The sequence below is a fragment of the Ixodes scapularis genome, unplaced genomic scaffold (assembly GCF_016920785.2).
Source record: "Ixodes scapularis isolate PalLabHiFi unplaced genomic scaffold, ASM1692078v2 PGA_scaffold4__175_contigs__length_147842914, whole genome shotgun sequence".
In the NCBI taxonomy this organism is placed as follows: Eukaryota; Metazoa; Arthropoda; class Arachnida; order Ixodida; family Ixodidae; genus Ixodes; species Ixodes scapularis.
Genome location: NW_024609879.1, coordinates 55,890,160 through 55,914,949, shown reverse-complemented (window position 1 = coordinate 55,914,949; position 24,790 = coordinate 55,890,160). Strand labels below are relative to the sequence as shown.

General features: G+C 44.1%; 1 protein-coding gene across 2 annotated transcripts in view; it reads left to right on the top strand.

The window, feature by feature from the left end:
- Positions 1-24,790, top strand: part of LOC8031533 (prodigiosin synthesizing transferase PigC) — a 170,580-nt gene that overhangs the window by 16,047 nt on the left and 129,743 nt on the right. For both annotated transcript variants that reach the window (XM_040222874.3, XM_040498595.2), the window contains 4 exons: positions 8,287-8,471; positions 10,658-10,908; positions 13,572-13,637; positions 21,194-21,304. In XM_040222874.3, coding sequence (XP_040078808.2) covers positions 8,287-8,471; positions 10,658-10,908; positions 13,572-13,637; positions 21,194-21,304 — 613 coding nt within the window. The remainder of the gene's footprint in view (positions 1-8,286; positions 8,472-10,657; positions 10,909-13,571; positions 13,638-21,193; positions 21,305-24,790) is intronic.

The window sequence follows — 24,790 nt, the reverse complement described above, 5'->3', positions numbered from 1 at the left end:
GCGCTCGAGGAGGGCGAGGAAGCTGGCTGGTAGAAGATAGAGTCACTAAATAAGCTGCGCTTAGAGTATCGGCACTCCGTTCCCCGACATTGTTGTGGGCGCTGCCATTTTGGCTCGTATGCAGAACAGACGCAACGGCCGATCGTCATGATTCAAAAGTGCGACTTCTTCAGCATTAGATTCGGTGTTAGGAAGGTCATGTAATATTGCTTTGCTCTGTCGCGAACGGTTTAAACATTTATGGAGGGCGGAAAAGCATTTCCTGTGATTACAGATAAAGCTTCACATAACTGGCAACCTTGATTTTAAGACACATTATGGCCAAGTTTCGTTACTCTGAAGCGTAGCTTATTTAGTGGCACTAGTAGAAGAGATCGCTATAGACGCTTTACAGCAGTTGTGCATGAGCTCCGCCATAACTGACCTTCAGTTTTTGTTTCCGCTTATTCCATTTTCTTGACTTCGTCATTACCATAGCAGTCCAGGTTTTTGCCATCTTAGATTCTATTGTGTCCCTCTTCCCAGCATTGGCCTTTCTGGAGGCTCGTCAACACCCGTTCCAGTGGCTCGGTATCTCCGTAAGACAAGAGAAGGTCAACAATGGCGGCTGTATTCTGGCGCATGTGTAAAGCCTCTATACGCCAGACCCATCTACGCCTCTGCCTGGTTTATCTCTTGACCGAAAACATCCCCACAATAATGATAATAATATTGTTTATTTTATGTGCCCCAAAACAACCAAGCGGGTCTTCACATTGACGCACACAAGATAAAAAGAACCAACACACCCACAGTATCAAATGTACAAATGCACACTTCACACAAAATGTAATACAGTTTCAACTGTCAACTATACTTGCCAAGTCCCGGCGAAAAACTGAAAGATCCGTGAAAATGTCCAAGCTGAAGGATGCGTTCCTGTTAAATTAAATTTTCATACGGGACATTGATGAGAGTTTAGACCTGGATTGGAACGTAAAATACAGTAACATGTCTGGCAATACGACGGACAGAATAAGCACAAAATTGCTGAGATTAACAAAAGGCATATCCAGCAAACTTTTAGGGGCACTCTTCCAAAAACTAACTTTCTACTGGAACCCTTCCCGACGATTGGAAACTGGCCCATGTCATCTTTATTCACTCCTCCCCCGGAACTGACGCAATTTTTATTGAGTTTTCTAAAGCCTTTGATCGTGTCCCGCACACAAGGTTAATAAAAAAACGGACAGATGCTAATATAGAAACGGGTGTCATTAAATGGATCTCAGATTTTCTTTCAAATAGACGTCAGTGTGTCGTTATCGATAACATAATCTCTCCCCCAATAGCCGTAAAATCTGGTGCACCGCAAGGATCGGTACTTGGGCCACTCCTCTTCTTACTATACATTAATGATATTCACGTAAACATTCAGCCCACGATCCGACTTTTTGCAGACGACCGCGTCATCTACCGAACTATGTCTTCCCCCTCTTATAGCGCATTACTTCAAACAGATCTAGACAAAATTTCAGTATGATGTGTTGATTGGCAAATGCAGATAAATACGGATAAAACGAAACATATGACATTCACTACAAAAACCAACACTCCCGAGCATACTTATCAAATTAATGGTGTAGATATAGAGAAGGTGCAATCATTTAAGTACTTAGGTGTTCACCTCACAGTAGAGTTATCTTGGAAATTACACATTGAAACACTATTACGAAAGGCTAGTCAAACCCTGGGATTCCTGAGAAGAAACTTGTTTTTATCTGACACAAAAACAAAACTAATGGCATGTACATCCCTTGTAAGAAACAAAATAGTATATGCGTCAGTTATTTGGAATCTCCACCAAGCCTATCTAGTTAATGAATTAGAGTCTCTCCAAAATAAAGCATCCCGGTTTATAACACGCAATTATTCAACCACCTGTAGTATAACAAGTATAAAAGAGTCCTTAAGTTTAGCATCTCTCGAGAACACAAGGCGAATCGCCCGTTTTTCTTTATTTCATAAAATATATCACTCTTCTACACCTTTCCGTCAAACACATTGTTCCAGCTAACCGTATCTTCCCACGGCTAGACCACCCCAACAAAGTAACCCCAATTTTTGCACGCACTAACCTATACAAATGCTCTCCTTTTAACCTTGCCGTTTCTGAATGGAATGCCTTACCATATGATATCGCAGTGACACAGGATTATCAGGCTTTTTTAAATCTCCTGATTCCTTTCATTTCACAGAAAACATAATCATGTTTGCCCCTCGTCGCAGATAAGCCATAGTTCTGCAGTGTGTCCTTGGTTTTCTTTTTGTATTTGTATAATGTTACCATTGAAGTGCAGCAATTGAACTTTGTGATCATATGTACTGCTTTTTTGTGTGCCGCGGCTTTCTTTTCTTTTCTTTTTTTCCTGTTTTCTGTGTATCACTACTGTCAACGTGCTCCTTTTGTATGAATTCCCCCCTATGTAATGCCCGGAAGGTCCCTTAGGGTAAATGAATAAATAAATAAATGAAAAGCGAAAGAATTCAGAAGTGGGTTAGCATCAATTCAACCATTCACCACCCTGTGCAAAAAATAGATCACGCTGAAATCTTCTGTTGACAAAGACCTAAATAAAACACGATTAAGAAGAAATTCATAATCATAATAAAAGCAATGTTGAAAGTGTCTGTCAAATAAAATGCGTATCTTTTTTTTTTTTTGCACTCGATCAATGCTTAAAGACTTCATACGTGTTAGAGAATTCCAAACCACAGAGGCCAATTCAAGCCGTGAATGAACTAAAGAACAAAATAAACGAATCATACAAACAGGGCGTCCGAACTTTTGAGTTTTACGAGATATGACACCAAGAGTTTTCATCGCACGGCCAACAATAAAGGGAACATGAGCATTGAATGACAACGCGCTATCAAGGCATACACCGAGATCTTTCATTACAGTCGCGCATTCGATTGGAATTCCTTCTAAAGAGACAAATGCTAAAACAGTGTGTCGTATCATCAAAAAAAAAAAACAAAAAAAAACAGCCTTAGTTTTGATAGACTTTAGGAGCAAGTTATTCGCGAAAGACCATTGCAGTATGTTATTGACTTCGTGCTGAAGAGCATTGCAATCAAGAGGAGTAGCAACGCGCATAAATATCGTAATATCATCCGCAAACAGTAGAAGTTCAGCTTTTTTGACACATGAGGCAATATCATTAACAAATATCTGAAACAGAAAATACCGTGTATAGACCCCTGGGGGACACCTGAAGTTGAGTAAAATAGTTTAGGATGGACACTAGGAATTCGAACATGATTCGTACGACATGACAAATAGCTTTGAAAACAGCGAAGTAGTTCAGAACAACAACCGGATAACCATATTTGTGGAGCAATAGCTCATGATCAACTTTATCGAATGATTTAGACATATAAAATTAAATGGCATCTACCTGTCTCTGTTCGTAACCACGGGTGCAGCGACACTTAAAATGGAACACAAGTTGGTTTCACCTGACCTTCCCGTAATAAACCCGTGCCGTGAAGCCGTAAATATTTGATGAAAGTCATTAGTTATACGTTTATGAATAAATTTCTTATATTTAAGGTAAAACATCTTTTACATAAAGGAGTAAATATAAAGAAATTATATTTAAGGTAAGAAAACACTGCTCCGAATAATTGATGGGAAAGCCGCCAACTCTGTCATGGCTTGCGATTGACATTCCGATGATCGTTACGCACAAAGTCAACATGTATTAAACAGCAAGTTTTGAAGCAGTACTGATAAATAAATAAGGCCTATATCACAGTCATAGGGCCCGGGGTTTAAACCGGTGTTTAGGGTTGATAGTTATTTTACTAGACCATCAACATCTTCACAATGAATATGTATCACTGCCTTGCATCTTGCCACCTGAAAGGCGACTTGGCATCACACGCGACTCTCACGAGGAGGCACTGCGTTTGAACATCTTTCACTTATTTCATACTTCGCCTTTCACTGACGTTCTGGAACGATCCTTGTACTTTTAGGTAATCGCTGAATGTTCTCGTCTAAATTCTTCTTAAAAAAAAACAAAAAAAAAAAAACAACAACGTGTGTAGTAGCAGCCGTTGAGCGCTGCTTTGTTTTGGTCGCAGTCCCGTGAACGACACATAATGAGTAGCTTTGTTTACTTTCTTACAACGACAAGCTTGCCTTATTAAACTTTTATTTTCAGTATTATCGCATTTACTCGAGTAATAGGCGCACTATTTATGAACAAGGCATTTTGCGTCTGCTTTCCCACAGGACACAAATACAGCCAATCATTGCGTTGCGCATAAATAACGTAATGAATAACCAGATCGAGAACACGATTCTTCCTACAAATGCAATCTATACAAATGGTATCTTCGCACGAAAACGTTGTCTCTGTCCTCTAAACAGCTGAACTCACGCTGTAGATCGCGGTGATTGGCTATCTGCGTGCTCCGCGGAAAAGCGAACACTCGGGTTTTCTCCTGAAACAGTGCGGCTATTACTCGAGTAAATACGGTATATTTGTCCTCTTCTTTATATTTGTGACAATATTTAGTCATCACACCAAAAACCGCCTCTCGGGAAGTACCACATTAATCTCAATCAGACAAAGAATCAATACAACTTCCGTTGCTCTTCCCCTCGGTGCAGACGATAGACTCGTGCGATACTTCGTAGTACGTGACATGGCCTCAGCGTGAGTAGAAACAAAATTTATGCAACTCTATGTTGCACGCAGCTCCAACTAGATAAAATTGATTGATTGATTGAAATCGGGTCTCTGTACAAGAGCCTTTCGCCGAATGAAAAGTAACATTTTACTTACTAATAGAGTCATATTCATGAAAAGTACTGAACATAGCCCAGAATGCCAAAAAGTAAACATTTCAAACTTGTAAATAATTTTATCTTTTAGGCGCATACGGGTTTGCCTTACGAAAAGACTAAAACCCGAGTGATGTTAAATCCGGTTACGGGATAGTGACATAGCCCCTCGCCTAGTACATTTCTTGTAACAAACCATCACTATAGACTGTGACAGGTGAAGAGTTTAGGGGAAACTCGTCTCACCTATTTCCATTCAAGCAGAGCGAACGCTGTAGAGGAGGCCATCTCCAGCGAACGCTGGAAAATTCAATTCTTTTGGGAACAAGAGCACGTTTTCTCTGAAAGGTTAAAACGTCGAGTGATGTCAAACCTGGATTGAGGATAGTAACTTAGCTTGACAACATCCTCCCGCCGAGTGGAAACCCTTATTCTTCTTACTTCGAGGCTCAAAGGTCACTAAACGCGATTCAAATTGCAAAAAAATATTTTAATAAATCTAGAATATGGCTTAGGAATAGATTTACTTTAACTGTGTGTTAAATCGAAGACACCAAGTATTCTGCCATGGTGCCAATAATTAATTAATTAATATGCATTCAAATGACGACGACCAAACTTCGCATCTTAAAATAGAATTTGAATATTTTCGTCCATTTAGATGTAAGCATCTCAATGTCCAAACCATATAATAATTTTTATTAGATGTTTTAGACCATAACGAGGGCTCTTCATACGAAAAACACTGAAATATTTAAGAATGGTATGTTTGTGAAAATTGATGTTGAAATTTGTTCTTTTAGGGTGTCGTCTTCTATTCAAGCCGTTTTCGCCAATATTATATCCATATTGTGCTCGTTGAATCGCTTTCGCCACGAGGTATTTGTTTAAGTTTTTATTTGATATATAATTTATGCCATAAAACTGACTGTTAAAAAGGTTCTCATCTTTCAAACCTCGTAAATTATCGCCAAAGTGGCCAAGTTCTGGATTAAAAATAAATATACAAAAACAACAAAACACTTTTGTGAGTAGCCCTTGCTTTTAATGTAATAGCCACGTAAAAAGATTTTTTTTTTTCGCGGAAGGTTGTTGAGCTTAAAGAAGCTCGCAAAAGGCGCAACCTGTGACCAGGGATGGGCAGTATTTCAAATACAAGTATTTAAAATACGTATTTTAAATACTTTGTGTATTTTGCATTTGTATTTAATTACAAATTAGGTAATGTATTTGACGTGTGTATTTAAATACTAAAATGTGGGTATTTCAAATACAATTGTAATTAAATACAATTTTGTGGGCAAAAATACATCCCTCAAATTTATTGTCACTGTCCAGAGCAGAAAGAAAACTACGTTCTGCACTGAATGCAGTGTCTCTCAATCAAGCACAAGTGTTCAGTAACTTTGTGATTACGGTGGTAGTCCAAAGCAAAAATAGTGACGAAATCGACGTTCACAGACAGACTGCCTAAATAATTAAGTGCCTGTGACAACTTGTGATGTTTTACAGCTTGATTTCCATCCATATTTTTGCCGGGAACATTCTAAATGCGCGGCTTGTCCAGATTTTCGTAACTGGTGCGAGTTGCAACAATAAAATATTCTCTAGCTAGTGCTGCGCGTCTTGGTCGTCTCGGTTCTTTGTTGGTCTATACCAAAATGTAATTGACAAAAAAAGCTGCTTAAAGCTCTGTACTTTTTTCACCTATTACGTCCAAGCTGATTACATTTTTTGTGATTATATTTCTATTACGTTACTAGAGCCTCGCACACTAACTCCCAAGTGTGCGATGCAAAATTAAAATGAGATACCCAGAAACCCGTTGCAGGTGCCCTCAAGTCGCTGACGCAAATTTTGAGGAATGTATTTGGAAAAGTATTTGGAGGAGACCAAATACATTTGGTTGTATTTGTATCTTGTATTTAAATGCTTTTTTGGAAATGTAATTAGATTTGTAATTAAATACATTTTGACGAAGTATTTTGTATTTGTATTTCGATAATATTTGGATGTATTTTGCCCATCCCTGCCTGTGACGAACGTCCAAAACTGAAAACCCCTCTTCGGTCATTTAGCAGCCGTGTACTCGAAAGCCAAAACATATATGACGCAAAAATGGCTTTCAGTTTTGTCCTAAAGAAGAATTTGCCAAGCATATATATTTTTCTTTAAACGTTTTTGATACACGAATTGTTTTCCCTCATGATTCGCAATGAAATTGCCCAGGTATGAATGCTTCGAACGTGACTAAAGACAGTATGATAAATTCGAGGGGACGGTCATACAAGCAAGGTCCTCATACCGAGACCGCAGGCTGTCTTGTATATGCTGTGCTAGGAATGTACTGCCGCTTTACTTGGGACCGCAGCTCAATTAGCGTCTGGAAAAAAATAGTTGACGGGAAGAAATTTTTATGGACGGCTTTTTCTTTTGTTGACCCCTAGCACAACCACCACGAAACAGTCCGGAGTCTTTTTTTTTTCTTCGGTAACGCCACCCTGATTTAGCTCCCTTTCTTATTGGTACCAGTACGTTTTACAAATCAAAAATGGTATCACCGAATAAAAAAAATAAAAAAAGAGAAAAAAACGTTGCAATAGGCAACGAATATTAAAAATAATCGCTAAAACGATCTTCCCTAAAGAACACATCCACTCTCTCCCGCAGCAGCGCCCTTCCCACACCCGTTTTACACCTTGTCGAGTGAGGGTGTTTCTTGCAACGGCACGTTTTTTTTTCCGAATAAATTGGACGTTTTACTCAAAATATGGGCTATGAGAGGGTGTAACCATGGGTGCCCTAGATGAAAAGCAATACGAAAATAGCATACAAATCCTATACTTTTATTAAAAAAAATGTACACCAGAAGTATGATTTGAGCGTACTTTTAATATTTGAAGTACACTTTTAACGTACGTGGATAAGTACCTCGTATATTAGCAGTGATGTCCAAAGTCGACTCAGTCTGGCCACTAAGGTGCACCTACTCAAAGTATGTGTTCAATACACGGTCCGTAATACTAGAAATTTACCTTGGGTATACTTCGTTAAGGGCGGCATAAAAATAGTATACTGTATCGCTTTTTACCGCGGGTCTATGTCTCTGGATAAATCCGTTTACACTTCTAAGACCGCAGTCACACCCTAATGCATCGTACAAAATGAAGGGTGTCCGCAGCAGATATGATGACAGATTTATCGGGCATGGTCGAATCACGTTCCCCTCGTACACAAATAGGCTTCCAACATGTTTGCAGACAGTTTGTGTATGACCAATTGGAACTTTATACGAGGAAGAAGAACACCTCAGGCAGGTGTCTGCTCACTGTCTCTTGCGTGGTGTATTAGCAGTGCACAGGTGACTTTCGGACGTAAAATGTTTGAGTGCGTAGCCTTCTCTAATACCACAGGACCAAGTTTTATACCTTGTTTGTTTTTCCCGATAGGTGCGGGTTACCTGTTCCGGTACCTGGTGGCCGTGGGTAGCCTCTCGTACTCCTTGGCCCGGCGTGGCCGTCGGTTCCTCCCCGCGGACCCCAGCGAGGGCGATGACCCCGTCCACATCAACGCCGTCTGCTCCCCGCTGGAGTGGGAGATGGAACGTCCCCGACCTTCGTCCGAGCTTGGCCAAGTATTCACCGTTCCTCGTTTTGTTCCATGTAATCCGCGCCGTGTTTCGAGCTACCCTGGGTGTTTGGTCGTGAGATTCTTTTAACCCCGGACTCTTGCAACATTCCGCCAAATCCGTATAATTATGCACCGATTGAGATCATAAGCTATGCATATGGAGGAATTTACGCGTTAGCACTTTTAATTGCGTTGCACTTTTCTGTTATTTTTTTTAATAGAGCTCTAGCATTAAATCGGTTCTGGGAAAACCCACACAAACACACACGTACACCTCCCCACACGCACACACAGACACACACATACAAGCATACCCTGGAATGAAAAGCATCCTGGAAGCCTCAGGGTGACAGAACTGCGTTTCTCTTGCGTTAGGGAGAGAATAAGAACGACAGAGCGCATCTTTCTGATGTCGGCCTCGACCATGCGCAATCGTTTGGCGCTGGACAACTGAAGGACATCCCTGCCCTTCTTATCACCTTGGTGACAGAAAAATGCAGTTTTCTCAGGTCCTGAGAATGAAAAATGTCTTAGCAAAACATCGGCTGACATTCTGAAGCTGTCGAGTCTTTTTTGAGGGAATTCATTGGTAACCATGTTGCTTAGTTCGTGAATATATGAAGCTTTAAATTTAATTGAATTTTTACAGACCAAGCCCTGTATGGAAGGAAATACAAAGGACATTTCTGCCTAACTGAGGCCTCTCCCCCCCCCCCCCCCCCTCACCACCCTCTAGTTTACAGCAACTACAGCATTTTAGAGAAATACATAAACATACAAAAAAATCTCTAACATATTCCTGCGTACTAAATATAAGCACGTCTTTAAGAATCTAAACCTTAGAACCTACTCAATAAAAGTCATGACAGCTCTATTGAATATTCGAGAATCACAAGACATAAAGAATTGTTGCACAATTATGAGAAAAAGTAATGGTTGTCATGTTCAAGAGGTAAACTCTTCACAAATAAATACGAATAACTCATAATTGAAGCTCAAAATATTATCAAAATACACATGACAGTGACAAAAACTCAAATAAAAATAACTACTGCAACATGAAAAAATCTCAGTGCGGGCCCAAAGCATCAGGCATATGTTCAATGCGAAGGATTGAGATCACAATAGAGTTTGAAATTTTGACACCCAGTATATATTTTGTTCGTGAATAAGCGTTTGCTTGATTTCGTTCTCGTCCTTGTGAAATGATAACAAAAAGGCGGCACGGTCGTCAGAAATGTACAGGAATAGGATGTGAGAGCACCGAGCTCTGGTTGTAAGGATTAGTAGGCAACGCAAAACCAGCTGCCCTTGTCTCGACTCATTCTAAGAACGCGTTCAAACTATAAGTAGATAAAAAGACAGCTGGCATTTGGTCTGCCCAATCATCCATTCAATTAGAGTTCTACGTTCTAACGTACGAGTATGGTGCCTGGATCGCGTCTCCAACTGGTATGTTTAGCGTCCTATCCTGCCCATACATCAAACGTGGTCCCCAAGTGGCAACAAATGACGTCACAGAAGCCGGAGTGTCATGCTGTTGGCTGTCGCGATCCGGACGGTTGGCCGTAGAAATGCTGGCGAAAAGCACGAGCGAGCGCGAGTGTCGCTGTCGTCACGGCGTTCCCAGGCGCCCCCCAATTCTGGGGACTGTCACAGTGGAAAGCGACGTGCAGCAGAACAGGCGTCTGCTACACACAGCACAACTGTTGGGACGCCGCCAGGTTCACGACCGGCGACAGCATGACACTTCTATGACGTCATCAGGCGGAAATCGAGGGACCACTTTTTTGGACGCGGTAAACACACCAGTTGGAGACGCGTTACAGGCACCATTCGCAACTTTCACGACCTATAGGGGGCGCACTGGTGCCCATCAAAATGGCTGTCATCTGGATGATCGTCGTAGAACAGCGGTACGAGGCTCTGTCTACGACTCGTAAGTAATTCTAGTTTTGCTATAAACGAGCTCTATTAGAGCCTTTCATTATTTTTTCACGCCAGAAAGGGGATAGCAAGCACCTTTATTCTGAAGCCTATCATCCAGGAGTTAGGGAGCGCGACTCTCACACCGCGGCACCACCATCGCTGAAAGTTGCGAATAGTCCGAGCGCGCTCTAGTCTCTCTCTCTCTCTCTTTTAGTTTCTGCACGTATAGCAGTGCAGTGAATGACGCGCTTCTCCCACCAGGCTCAAGACAGGCTGTTCTTTTACGGATGCAACGCGGCCGGCCAGAGGATGGTGGTCTGCTTCTCGAGGTTCAAGAACCAGGTGGCCGAGCTGTGGCTTTGCCTGTACACGGCGGACGGCTGTACCTACAGCCTGCCGTGCACCTTCACGCTGGACCGGAGCGACGGAAACACGTTCACGGCCCTGGGCCTGCGCCTGGAATGCCTGGCTGCCAACCGGAGGTGGCGTCTTGCCTTCAACGGCACGCTCAGGTCGGGCTGGACACGTAGAAACGCCTGCAAAGTAGCCACGCTCGACGGGGAAATATGGGCTGGGCCAAGTGGTATTTCATATACCAGAGCCATTAATAACGAAAAAATACACTTAAAAACTATACTTTCACTGTTGCAAGAGTACTTTTAATATAATGCGTGTTTTGAAGAAAACAGAACCGTGTTTTTTCTCCCTTGAAACTTTAACTACGCATTGCTGAACGGGCAGTCTTCGCCCAAAAGCAGCGCGTGCGGTCCGGACCAGATACCACAGTTTCAGAACATACTGTTAAAAAATTCATAAGGTTATCTACGATTCTTTTTTAAATTTTGACGAGAAAATGAGTTTTCTCTGTTGCGTTTACCACTTATATTCATGTAATCAGGAGCTCCGTTGGTCGCCGTTTTCTCACTAAAGTTAAACAAAAATCGGTAATAGCTTTTTGGATAAGATAACAATAACTTTTGAAACTTGTATAGAGTAGTCCCAGCCGCAACAGCTACATTTAGATGGAGATTGAATGTCCGGTAACGCGTAGTTTTTTTACTAGGTGAGAAAACAAGTTTCTGTTTTTCGACTAAACAACCGATATACGTTTTGCGTACTTCCTATTTTAGCGGTGTGGTCCGCGCCTCAAACCAATCTGTACGTTTATTATACTATTAGTAAGTCTAAAATATACTTCAACAATACCTTGCAAAGTGTTTTGTAAAAGCGCAACATTAGCATACTTTATTGTATTACATTTTATGAAGGGTTTCTGGTGTCATGTATTCGTGGCCGGCGAGTCTGATAACAGTCCACGCAAAGACTCGCCCTAATTTTATGCTACCGGCGCAGACGGAAACTGTGGCAGCTCTTCTCCAGATGTAAAGTTGCAAAATGCAATCTTGTTTTATCGCTCTGTGGGCTCTATTTAGTAAAGACCGAATTCTGCCTGACTGACGTACCAACGCCCCCAGCATTATTAGGAACTAGCAACCTAAGAAACAACAACAACAAAAAAAAGAACAGCTGGAGACGAACACACGAAAGCGCCGTGGTGTGCTCCTCGCCGCTGTTTTGTTCTTTTCGTCTGCGTTGAAAGACTTTAATGGTGGTATTCCAATTAGACCAATATTGAACGCTATTATCAAATGGGGCTAGAACTGTAGTATCATGGACAAAGACTTAAAAGGCTAACGTTCCAGAGATAGACGCATTATGGGCTTTATGCATTTTTCCCCTCCGTTCTTTTATTTTCGCCTGCAGAGCACAGTGCTTTTGCGAAATCCATTACCGCCTCCGTAATAAAAGGGCCAAGACCAAAGCCCGCTGTACTTCGAATACAAATGTAATATATTGTTTCGCTGCCGCATGGTAATGGATCTGTCAGGAGCGTCGGGTTTTTGCTGGCGAAATTGGAAGAACGGAGGAGAAAAGATTACGATCGCAAAAAAGGAGTTGGAAGATTATTCGAAAAGGTCTAGAGAGGCGGCTTAACGAGATACGGAATTTAAGGCAAATTTTTTTGGAGAGCGTTAGGCTAAGTATCGCATGCTACCACCCGATATTTTTAGCTGGCGAAGATGGAAGAACGGGGGAGAAAAAAATACGATCCCCAGAAAAAGGAGTTAAAAGATCGGTGGAAAAGGTCTAGAGAAGCGACTTAACGAGGTACGGAATTTACGACAAAACTTAATGGAAAGCGTAAGGAAGTATCGAACGCTACCACCCGATAGTAAAAGTCTGGTCATTAGCATCAATTCATCCATCCTTCCTGATGACTCTATAGGGCAGACGTTACATCCACGTCAGACACTAGCCCAAGTTTCGCTACTGCAGATCAGCAATCGATAAAGTGAATTTGAGTTCACCAACTTGGAATACTTGTTTTGAAAAGCCAAAGCCCCTTAGGTGATGAACATTTTAATGCCCTTCAGGTATGGTGACACTGGCTAACGCTGTAAGTAAGAAATGTTTTGCCAGTGAAGTGCGATTGCTACCCTGGTATCTTTTGGAAGCAGTGCGTCACGCTGCATTGATTTCACGATCGGAAGCCGGTAGGTTGTTCATTCACACCGAGACGGGCAGGGCGTACAACTGCTTTCAGCATCCTCTCACTGCATCAGCTAATTCAACTTACTGATTTGACTATACTGTTGCTATAAAATCACCGGATGCACGCAAGTACTGTACCCGTATCCTCTTCCTCGCTGGAAATGCTGTGGGCCAATCATTGACATTTTTGTGCGGTGTCTATACTGAATGGCGCTGTTACAAATGTTTGATAATTATAAATGAGCTACCTCTTAATAGTTATTCTTTTTAATTTTTGTTGGCGTCATATTGCCGATCTTACAAGAAAGTTTTAGCAGGTACACCCTCAAATAACCATGCTAGCAATTATGATAAAAAATAAAATAAAAACGTTTCTACACAATGGGGTGAAAAAACTAATTCTCTCAGTTTTACTGTTACCTAATCGTTTTTCAGTCAAACTGTGCCATTGATTTTGTTATTTGTTTGTTACGCTTCGTATAACGCAGTTCCGGATCCAACCCGTGTTTTGTAGAGAGGTTTACACGCATGAAGTTTCCTTAGTGTCAGGTTATGGAAACGCATTGGACATTGCGCGCATTGTAGCAAGCGGCGTTATTTTTTTATCGTTTTACGTTCGCAGGAAATCTATTCCAGGGGACAGCGATAAAGCGGATGCCACGGAGGCGCACGTCAAATTCGGATTCATGTAAGTATACGTCATAATGTTCAATACATAAGCATGTCTGGCAGATTTACACATCGTTAGCTTCGGTGAGCTATACGAATCACTCTGTCCATCACGCACTATAGAACATTCCACTAATTGATTTCTGCGATCTGCCATCTTTGTCTCCTGGGCTGTGGCGTGAGTTCTGAGCATGCGCATTAGCTCTCTTCTGCGGAATATCAGACGCCGCACATGCGTCTGCAGTAATCAGTGGAAAAGTATATGCAGCGTGTCCCAAAAAAAGTTTACAGTGTCCCTTTTTCACCACAAAACTAAACTACAGATTGCCAAACACTCATTCTCAGCTCAAATGTATAGCGGTGAGGGTTCGAAACAGATGCCAAAGCTTCAGAATTAGCCGTTATCTTGTTCGAATTTTATAAGCAATTTTCCCAAAATTTCAATGGAAAAATGGTGCGCGTTTTTGCACATTTTGGTAGCTGACGCAATGCAGCTTCATTTATTCGAGAGCGCTGTCGGCGGCCACTTTCGCAGTGAAAATGTGAAAGAACCACGTAGCTTTTAGAACAGAATAACAGTCAGTCCTTAAACTTTGGCACCTGGTTCGGACTTCTAGCGCTACATTTGAGCGGAAACCGAGTGGTCCACGATCCGTAGTTCATTTCCACGGTGAACAAAACTCTGTAATGTTTTTTGGAGAGATACCTTGGTGCTTAAATTATGCTCATGCGGCAGTTACCCACATAGCTCGCGGGGAATCTGTCTCTGCAATTAACATAACAAATAGCAGCCAGAAGTTTGTTCCATATTTCCTAAGCCTGATTCACATGGGGCGCTTCTACTTGCGATTCCACAAATGACGCCGCTCGTTAAAAAAAGAAAAAAAGAAAATAGAACAAAATGAAAGAACGAAATTTGCGGTGGAGGTTGCGGTGTTGAACCACGGTGGAAGAAATACATTCAGGTGATGACTCTCTGTCTCACGCGGCGACCACATTATGTTCGGCGCACCGAGCGCACTTCACTCGCATGGGGATAGATGGCGCTCAAGTATAAAGGGGCTTGTGAAGGCTTGTATAGAGGACTTGTGAAGGACATTGTGGTTTTTTTACTCGGTCCCTGTATACTGTGTAGTGAAATGATGGATTTATGTTGGCGCACTGGCACAGATTGCCTTCCCCCCCGTGCGGTTTCTGTTATTTTAAACGAGAACATTCCGATGATGACTCAACGTGACAAAAATACTCGTATAAATATAAAACTTCCCTGCATAATTTACTGGGCCTTTATTAATTTAGAGTAATTTAGAGTAAACAGCTGGGTCGTGCTCGCATGCTTTGTCGAACAGCATGTTTGGTAAGAGTTCCGTAAATTGTTTACACATTGCGTGGCTTTATAGGACGTGGGGTGACTTTTCCCACCCTATTCCTGCCTTTTTATTAAAAAAATTGAATTCTAATAATGTTACATAGTGGGGCCTAAATAATTCTTTACATGCGCATAAAGAATATAGCAGTACAAATGGTTTATACATACAATGTCAAGTTGTACTGTGGAACATAAAAACCTTGTGAGCAGAAACATTTTTATTTATGATGGCATAGTGACTGAAATGACGACACAGTATGATGACATACTGACTGACATGATGACACAATGACTGAAAGTCAAACAATAGTAGCGGTTATAGGACATAAATCCCTTTTCATTTATACTCTCATAATATGATGTCACCCCGTCTTAAGGTAACAAAATACCTGACACGTATTTTTGCTTTAAAATGTACACAAAAGGTGAATTCACTGCATACTACCAAAGAACGCTATCTCCTACATCCTGCGTTTCTCTCCCATGCTCTTAAACTAAGACGAGTTCTGCTTTGCTGATTTCTTCTATTCTTGAGCTTGTTTGTTCCTACTCATTTTAATATGCTTACAGTGTTGTCGCATTCGCATGCTGAAGTAGTAGTGGAGCAACTGGGCAATTGTTTATTCTTTGTGTTCAGCGCATGGAAACGTTATTGTGCATGTGTGAATAACACTGTCGATTGTGTCCCAGTAGACAGTCTGGTGGCTTTTATTTTCCACGAAGAACTGTTCCGCTTTCTTCGGTAGCTGGAAAAGTTTCTTGCTAGAGTGTATAATGCCTCCTTGTTCTTCATGTTTGTCAGTGCTGCTTCATCAAAAGTGTTCTTTTCGTGGGAAATAAGCGCCGAAATAACAGGGACAAAGAGTAGAATAACAACGACACAGGGCGCACTCACAACTCAGTTGTGAGTGCGCCCTGTGTCGTTGTTATTCTACTTTTTGTCCCTGTTATTTGGGCGCTTATTTCCCATGATGTACCAACTGGCCCACCTAAGCATTTTATTGCTGTTCTTGTCGATGCTGAAAGCGGATCGGCATGCAGGGAGCGCGTAGCGTTTTTCATTTTCACACTCAAAAACCCAGTTACATAATATAGTATGCAGTCTACAGTTTTGGTTTCTTCAGCCTTTTCTGTCCGGACATCTTCGCATTCCTAATCTTCGACAGAAATTAGAGTGTCAAGCTTGATCTTCACTTGGTCAAGAAGATCAGAAGACTAGGTAGTAACTTGCGATCTGCCCTCGGGATTGCACGACACCACTGCTCCAGGCGAGCGTCATTCGATGGAGCTTTAAACAAGGACACTCGCTCTGCGCAGTTCCGGTACCGCGAATTGCAGTTGGGAACAAAGCACGCATTTCCCATCCTTATAGCATAACTTCTTCTTCGGGTTAAGGCTCACCTTCGTGCACGATGATGGCACCTGTGATCGACACGGCACCAAAGCCAAGCATGAGGCCAGCCACTGGCCTCACACCACCACCACACCGCGAAAAAAGCGAGCAAGCTACGCCCCCGACACCGTGGCCGCCGAGGAGAAACCTCATACCCACGGTGCTCGCACCTCAGCGCCCTCCGTGGTGGCGCGGAACTAACTATGCTTCATTTTACCTCATGTTGTACCACAGCGAAGGCTAGAAGCGCGAGCTCATAGCGTTGGCAGCCGCTTTTAAGTCACGAGAGCTTGTGCCGCCGAGATGTGCCCCAGAGCAAGGAGGTCGCGCTTGTAGCCTTTCCTGCGGTACATCCTAAGGTGAAACAGAGTATACTCCTGGTTCGAGGCTAGCTCCGAACACGATCTGATCGCTCGCTCCCCGCGGGAAGAGCGGCCAGAGTCACCACCTAAATGTATTTCTTCCAACGTGTGTTGAACGCAGCAGCCACGAAATCGGAAGCAAAATCGCACCATGTGAATCAAGCTTTATGACCCGATATGCGATTCGCGTGGTACACTGGGCATACAAAATGGCACGGTTAAAAGCCCAGCGCTGATTGGCTTTTCGAACATGTTTCATTCGCTTAGACCGCCTCTCTTGCCACTTCGCAATGATTGACCTTCCCGCGACATGTGGATAAACTAGCGCACCAGCTGTTTTTACAGCGTACAGAGTTGCCTTTTGTTAGAATGAGCAAGTGACTGCCGATTGTTTCGGTGCTTCTTTTAGAATTGAAGCACATGTCATGAAGACGAGTATTCGCGACTCCAGTGACCCATAGGAGTCGCCACTCTTGACAGTGGACCTTGTGCGGATTCTCCCATCGTCTGTCGGACGCGGCGCCAGATTTCTTTCCGACGCCATCTTAGAGGGGACTAGCAAAGCGCTGTCGCCGTTTGAGACCTATGAAAGCGGCCCGCTGTGATCACACGACTGCAGTTTTCCGCTGCGTAACCAACCAGAAAATAAGATTAAAAACAGCTTACGTAACATCAAGGGTTCGTTTTATTTCAATGTAACATCAGCGAGCATCTATTCCTTCATAATAAAGCTCGAACTTTATGTTGGCTGGCGTTGTAGCAAGCTCGCACAGAGTAGCGGCGAGGCCCAGTCAACACACTTGAAATATACTGCTTTGCCCATCTTTTTTTACACAAGTGATTTTTCTTTTCCCGACTGACGGCTGATCTTAAACACAAAACAGATAGGCAACAGAAACGCAAGTATGCGAGGATGAACGCTCGCGTACTTTACGAATTGTAGCATTTATTGTCATATAACTCTCACATTTCGAGAAACATTTTCGAAATGTAGATGAAAGCATACAAACTATGGTGCCTTGAATGCGTCTTCGTCAGGTGCGCTCAGCGCGTCCAAAAACGTGGCCCCTCGACGTTCGCGTGATGACGTCATAAATGTCTATGCTGTCGCCGACTGCGACCCCGGCGGTGTCCCAGCAGCTGTGGTGCACGTGGCAGAAGCCTGATTTGCAGCAGGTCGCTCTTCATTGTGGAAGTTCACAGAAGTTACAGCAGCAAGAAGTTGAGACGCCTGGAACGCCACGACGACAGCGACACTCGCATTGGCTCGTGATTCTTGCCAGTGTTTTTACGACCTACCGCCAGGATCGCCTTATCCTACAGCATGACACTCCGGCTTCTGTGACGTCATCTGGTGCCACTTCGGGACTCCTTCAGGTGTATGGGAGAGATAGGACCCTAAACACACCCGTCGGAGACGCGCTCCAGGCACCATATAAAAAACGGGCTCTTGACTGCTAACTTGGACGTGTTGGCGAGTTTAACAGTCGCGTTTGTTCGCTTTCCAACAGATCCTACCGCCAATAACATCCAATCACGTAAGCCTTAAGAGGGGACCTGAAATTGTGAAAGGACCCGTTCAGGGGAAGTTTAGTGTTTTCCCGTTACGGACCGTCCGTTCTGCTCGAGTCACGAATAGTCATATCCGAGTTAAGAATGCATCATAGCTCCCTCCCTCCGCAACCTCGTCACCGCCAGGCTCAGCCGCGGTCCCCTCGCGATGCGGAAACAGTCCGCTACCGAGGCGCACACTCTAAGAAAAAATGGAGGAAAAAAGTAGCAACTGCGCGCCTTCCTCCCTTCTACCGACGCGCCCCCAAGCGGACGCGAGAAAAGGGGAGGAAAGAAACGTTTTTCTCCTTCTCCAGGCAGACGGGTGAAAGCTTTCGCCCTCCCGACTCATTGTCTTTCGGTTTCGTTTTTCGAGCAGGTCGCGCACGTTGTTTAATAAATAGCTGTTGAGTTGATTGAGCTTCAGCAGCAGCGAAGGCCGCCTGTAATTCCGTCTTCTAGTCTAAACGTGCAAAACATTTCGGTTGCATTGACGTTTTTATCACTAATTTTATCAAACGAGCAAACGAAGCCGCTAGAAACAGCGAAGTTCCGGAGCAGTGCCAGCAGCGCCACGTACACTGGGGGATGGCCGTCTCCGGATTGCGGGACTCACGCGGCACGGAACTACAGCCACTGCAGCACTACAGACTACAGTAGCAAAAGCACGCGGAGCTGTGTCGACGTTTTCGACGTTATGGAAACCGCAGGAACTGCGTTCAAGACAGGCAGGTTTTGCTGCCGGCTGCCTGCGTGCCTTCCCCCCTGAGTTCGGTTGTGTTTTCCGATGCCGAGTGCAACCGGCGTTCAACGTGGTTCTGTGTTTGTGCGTGTCAGCAACATAGCTGCAACATCGTGATGGCAGTGTTGGGTTGTGAACAGAAGACTGGAATTATCGCCGATGTGACCATGTGTTCGGGTATCAGTGGTATAACAAGAAGATGAGATCGTAAACTGTTGGGCATTGATGCCGCTGGTCGGGTTGTGATCGGAGGGGGCGGGGGGGTGTCGCAGGTTGACATTCCGTTTTACATTAAAAAGGTTTATTACCACTTGAGGGATTGGAACGCTGGTCTGAACAGTAGAAGCTCCTATCGTACAGTGGCCAATGTGACTGTCGGAATTGTCTCGTCCCCGAGAGCGATTGCGCTCAGGGGCAAGGACTGAACAGTACAAAATCGTGACGTAAAGTACGTATATTTACAGTATGGAATTTCGGCATTAAAAACAATAGTAGGTAAAATCGAAAAAAAAAAAAAAGCTACCCTTTATTTTGTTGTTTAATTATACTACGGTTGCTGGAGAAACTGCCCTCCGTGGCGCGCTGGGATGAGCGCTAGAAGTTTTCGGGCTCGCCACGGCGTAGCTCCGCACACTTAACACCTGCCGCAAGTCGCGGCTTTGACTGCATTCAAGTTGATCGAAAAGCAATTTCTCAGTCCGTGGAGCATCACTTCCAGCTGACTGAATATCCGCTCTACAGAGATTAATTCAAACGGCAATTGCAGCTTTGCGCGAACAGCACAAATAGAAAAACAAATAGAAATACAGGCTACGACGTGCCGTGTGGGGAAACAAACTCATGGCTTCGAACCGCATTGGAGCGGCTTGATTTATTGGCTTTCAAATAATTACGGCATGATTGAGCGTTTACTTTTTAATAAGAGATTCAACCCCTGAGCCATTCAAAATGCTCTCAGAGGTATGACATTGCTGGGAAAAAATCAACATGCTGGGAATAATTTTTATTGCTTAGGGAGTCACCGAAAAGTTCCGCACGTTCAAAACGACCAGTATAAAAGACGGAAAGGCAGAGCACGGGTGTAGTGTTCGGGCTAGTGTGGTGTTCCGTTCGTTGTATTGATATTTGTGTGTGCAGTGCATGTGCTTAATGTATGTTCACCTGATGCTTGTATTAAGTGTAATAGGTGTCATGTGTGAATAGTAGAGGATCCTCAAGCGCAAGTGGCCTTAAAGAAGCAAGTTATTATTTGTAGAACATGAATTGGGCGGTACCTAGCGCCACCTAGCCTAGCTACTTGCAATTACTCTGCTTGACCCCGCCATCTGGTGGCTACCGATTTAACCTTCTTTAACGCTACGCGATAAACAGCGGCTTCGAGTTAGTTCTTTCGAGGGCGGCTTTTGGTTTCGCGGAGTGAGTTTGCCCTTCTCCGTGATGTGCGGTTGACGAAGGAATTGTGACTCGAGGAACACCAAAGGTAAGACGCAAAGTGCGCGAAGTAACTGGGTGTTGGTTATCTCCGTTTAACATCGCAGTGCTGTCGACGAGAAGACTGAGTAACTGCTTTCGAAACGCAGGTTTCTGTACCTGTGAGGGGAATCTGGCTTCGGAAATAAACACAGTTTGCGGAAAGTTCGTGTTACGCTTTCATTTGCTGCTGCTCTCGTCCCGTACAAGAGACGTAGCGTTCTCGTTAAGCTTTATTGGGCTCGATTTGCTCGATTCGGGGCCGCCATATTGAGATGCAAGCGACGGAGGAACTTTGCTCCCCTGCTTCAGGGACGAAGGTTTCTCCCTTTCTAAAGGAACATAGGTTACAAGACGGTTCGTCCCGTAAGGGAGGACTATCCGTACCCTTTTTTCTAAGAGTGCACGTCGCCCTGAGGACTCGCCATGGGTCTGCCTTTTAAGGTTGGTTTGCGCAACGATTTTGTGCCGTGGCTGGTACGTGGTGGCGTTTACATGCCGCATTCGAAACTTGCATCCGACTAGAGTGTGATGCAAAGTGCACATTTAACACCTTGCCCGACTCCTGATACACTTTCTCCTGATACAGGAGAAAGTGTCGATGTCGTGTTTTGCAGCAGCAGCGCAGTGCACCCATTGTGTGAGAGATGACGCGTGTAATTTTCTTTAATTTCTTATTATTGCGCAGTTGGTCAACCGTGTCTCACACGCTGGAGCATCCGGTGGAACTGAGCTGCGCTCTGCTCGCTGAAAGTTTTGCCAAACTGCCGACGCCGGAGATGCTCGCTCAAATAGACAGGTAACATTCACCTCAATGTTTTTTCTTGTTTTTTTATATCACCGGTATTTGTGCGCTGTCTTCGAGTTGTCCTGCAAGGCGTCAGGAAGTGTGATACCGACACTAAGCACCAACATTTTAAGAAACGAGCGGCGCGGCGCTTGCCGAGCATCTCGTTAATCCTCCGCAGCCAATGAGAGGGCTCCAATTGCCGGTTAAAACTCCAAGGAGTCAATCACGAAGCAAGAAGCGTGAAATGCACGAAGCCATGCCCTGATATTCTTAGGCCACCAGTAACGATATAATTGACTTCTAAACCGAAAGCAAGCAAATGAACAATAAATTTAGATAATTTATTCTAAAACAATCTAAAAAAAAGTATCTTCAGGGTACACTCTAATAAAAAAGCCCGTGCGTATGCTTTCCCGCACAACACTAGGAGAGCCAATCACCGCAACTTACGGAGGCAGCTGAGCGAATGCCGAGGCCGAAACATATGTTTAGACCAAAAACGCAGTCGGAGTTGCGACATTAAACAATGCAAGCGCGACGTTTTGCATTGCATAGTGTCACAACTCGGGCTGCGTTTTTTTGGTCTAAACATATGTTTTGGCATCGTCATTCGCTGAGCTTCCTCTGTAAGTTGCGCTGATTGGCTCTCCGAGTGTTGTGCGGGAAAGTAGACACACGGGCTCTTTTTAGAGGGTATCGATGCTTTGTTTTCACCCGCATTTTGGACAGAGAGAATCAGCACGTGCCACATAGAGAGCCGTAGATACACCAAGAGCACGCTTCCCCTAAATTCAAGCTGGGTCTCAAGGGCAATGTGGCAAGAAGCTGAGGAAGAGGAGGAGACGAGAGCGGGAAGGGAGGTCAAACCACGGAGCTCTGGTTCGAGTGATTAGTAGGTAGACCTGAAGCTAGCTGCCTTCGTCTCTGCTGCACTCGTCGTGCGCGTTCGAATTCGAAAAGCAAACGCCGGACGACGGCGTTCTACGTTCTACCGCATTCGACGAATGTAGGGGAGACAAAAGCTGGGCTCTATCTCCTTTGCACTCGTCGAACGTATTTGAATGAGAAAGCCAAGTGCTGGGCGTCGACGTTCAACGTACGACGAGTGGAGTAGAGACGAAGGCAGCTAGCTTTATGTCTACCCACTAACCATTCCAATCAGAGCTCGGCGTTCTGACGTTTCCGCGCGCTTTCATCTCCTCCTCTCCCTCAGTTTCTCGGCGCATAGTGTCCGAGTTTCTCCTGCAGATTTAACGTTGCAACAGACTACAGACGCCCTATTTGAGGGCGATGTTGAGACCGCATGCTCAGAACGAGCTCACATTATTAGGCTGCTAAGGCCGGCAATGTTGATGGTGTGGAACGCACGTTGCAAAAGAGCTGCGGAAGCTCACCCTGAGCACGCCCTCAGCCGTCGCGCATGCAGCTATGGCCAGTGAATCCTCCCTATTGGCGACGTGCGCGACCGAAAGCGTCGCTGTGGTCGGCCTTCCACGATTGGCCGAACGCTGACTATAACGTCAGAAAAGGATTTATCATCGACGGAAATAAGAGGAATGAAAGAACTTTAATTTTGACGGTGTTGGCAGTGTTCCTTTGAGAGCGCAATGATTTCAAGCTTCCACCATGCTATTTACAAACACCATCAAACTTGTTTGCAAGGTAATGACGTCACAAAGGGGGAACCATAGGAGGGCGCCACCAAAACATCTCGCCGCTAATAGACCCTTTTCATGGCAAATGCCACCAGGAGGTGTTCTAGTCTTTGACGTCCCAGAGAACTTCCGGGTCATAAAAAGTATGAACAAAGTCCACCCTAACACCGCTGTTTGAAATGTCGATGAAACGTTTAACCACCAATTCTCCAGGTGAACGCCAAAAAAAAACGAAGACCGAGATATGTTAAATATTTTCAAATACTCTTGTAAACGAACTTGCCTCCACCAAGACGTTGAATTGACCAGCCGAGGGTCCTCGTTAAATCTCCAACTTTCATGTGCGTGTAGCGTTTATGCTTTCTAGCACTGGCGACATAGGCAAGCTCGACAGACTAACAAAGACGGAGCGACCGGAAGTCGCTTGGGACGCGGGAGGCAGTTCATGTTTGTAAACAGCAAAAGGGTCTATATGCAAGCAGGGCATCTGGCCGCCATTATGTCTCTGCACGTGTGGGCAACGTTCACGCCCACGCCCAGTCAAGACCAAAAGCTTCGCTGCGGTCAGCTTTCCGCGATTCGCCAAACCCGGGGCCTAAGAGCGTTGTCAGAGTGTCAGCTTCAACGGTGTTAGTTTCGGAATGCGATGGATCCTAGCTTCCACTGGGGTTTTTAAACGTACCATCGAACTTGTCGTCGCAACTGCCAATGGCATTGACTGTCGCAATCAAGGCCATTGGCGCGCAGGCGCAGTAGCGGCTTCTTTGTGGCGGAGGGTTAGCGGTCCCGGGTATTGTAGCGGGTTGCGGATTGCGTTGCGGAATGGTGAAAACGGTCCACGAAAACTCCTTTTCGACTGTAAAGTTCCGGGTATCGTAAAGGGTTACGGAGGGTGTTGCGTCGCGGCGAAAATGACCTACGAAAACTCCCTAATAAGTGGGGCATCCGTGACCGACTGCGTTGGCGCACCTCAGCTCGGAGCGCGAGGAGCGAAACCAGGGAGCGCTGCAGAAACCAGCTGGAGCATGGGTTCAATTCCCATTCCTGTCCGTTTCGATCTGGATGAGCATTGTACAAGCGTGTGGACGTGTATCACTACTGCGTGATACACGCTAAAAAAAAAAAAAAAAAACAGGATAGCGGTTGTATTGCTTTGGATAAACTTCCTATCCACACCTGAGACACCAGACGCCCATTGAGGACGACTAACCTCCAACTGTATAAACACACGCATGCCACGAATGCTATAATAAAACGTAAGTAGGAATAGAATATCAGGGGGTGACATATTCCGGTACGATACCACAAAATTAAACAAAACACGTCCACATTTTATAGGCACGAATAAAAGCGGCAGTATGGGTGACTAGTAGTTTCCCTCTTGCTTACATTCTATTGATATCAAAGATTTAAGACATAAAAAGAATGTCTTCCTTTGAAATAATTGTTTGGAATTTATTCTAGCATCATCTTTATTTAAGGGTTTAAATAAAAAAAATGCGCAAAGAATCGAAGTGAAAGCAGGCTAAAAATGCCTGCTTTTAGCCTGCTTTTACTGCTTATAAATCTGGGGTGGCATATTTTTAGGATTATTGAACCTGTGCGCTGAACAAATTTAACTAAAATGTACCGTCTTTTTCAGCATTGGTACATCGACATTTGGAAATTTATCGGTTAAATCCAAGTTGACGAACATTTTACCGGCGGGCATATTGGGGAGTTTTTGTAATTTGTCCGAAAATAAGGAACCCTAGTTATAATGTGTGCCGGCGTAGGTCCTACTTATAATGTATGTCGGAGTAGGCGTGCATCACACAGAAAATAAAGCAAAGATATATAA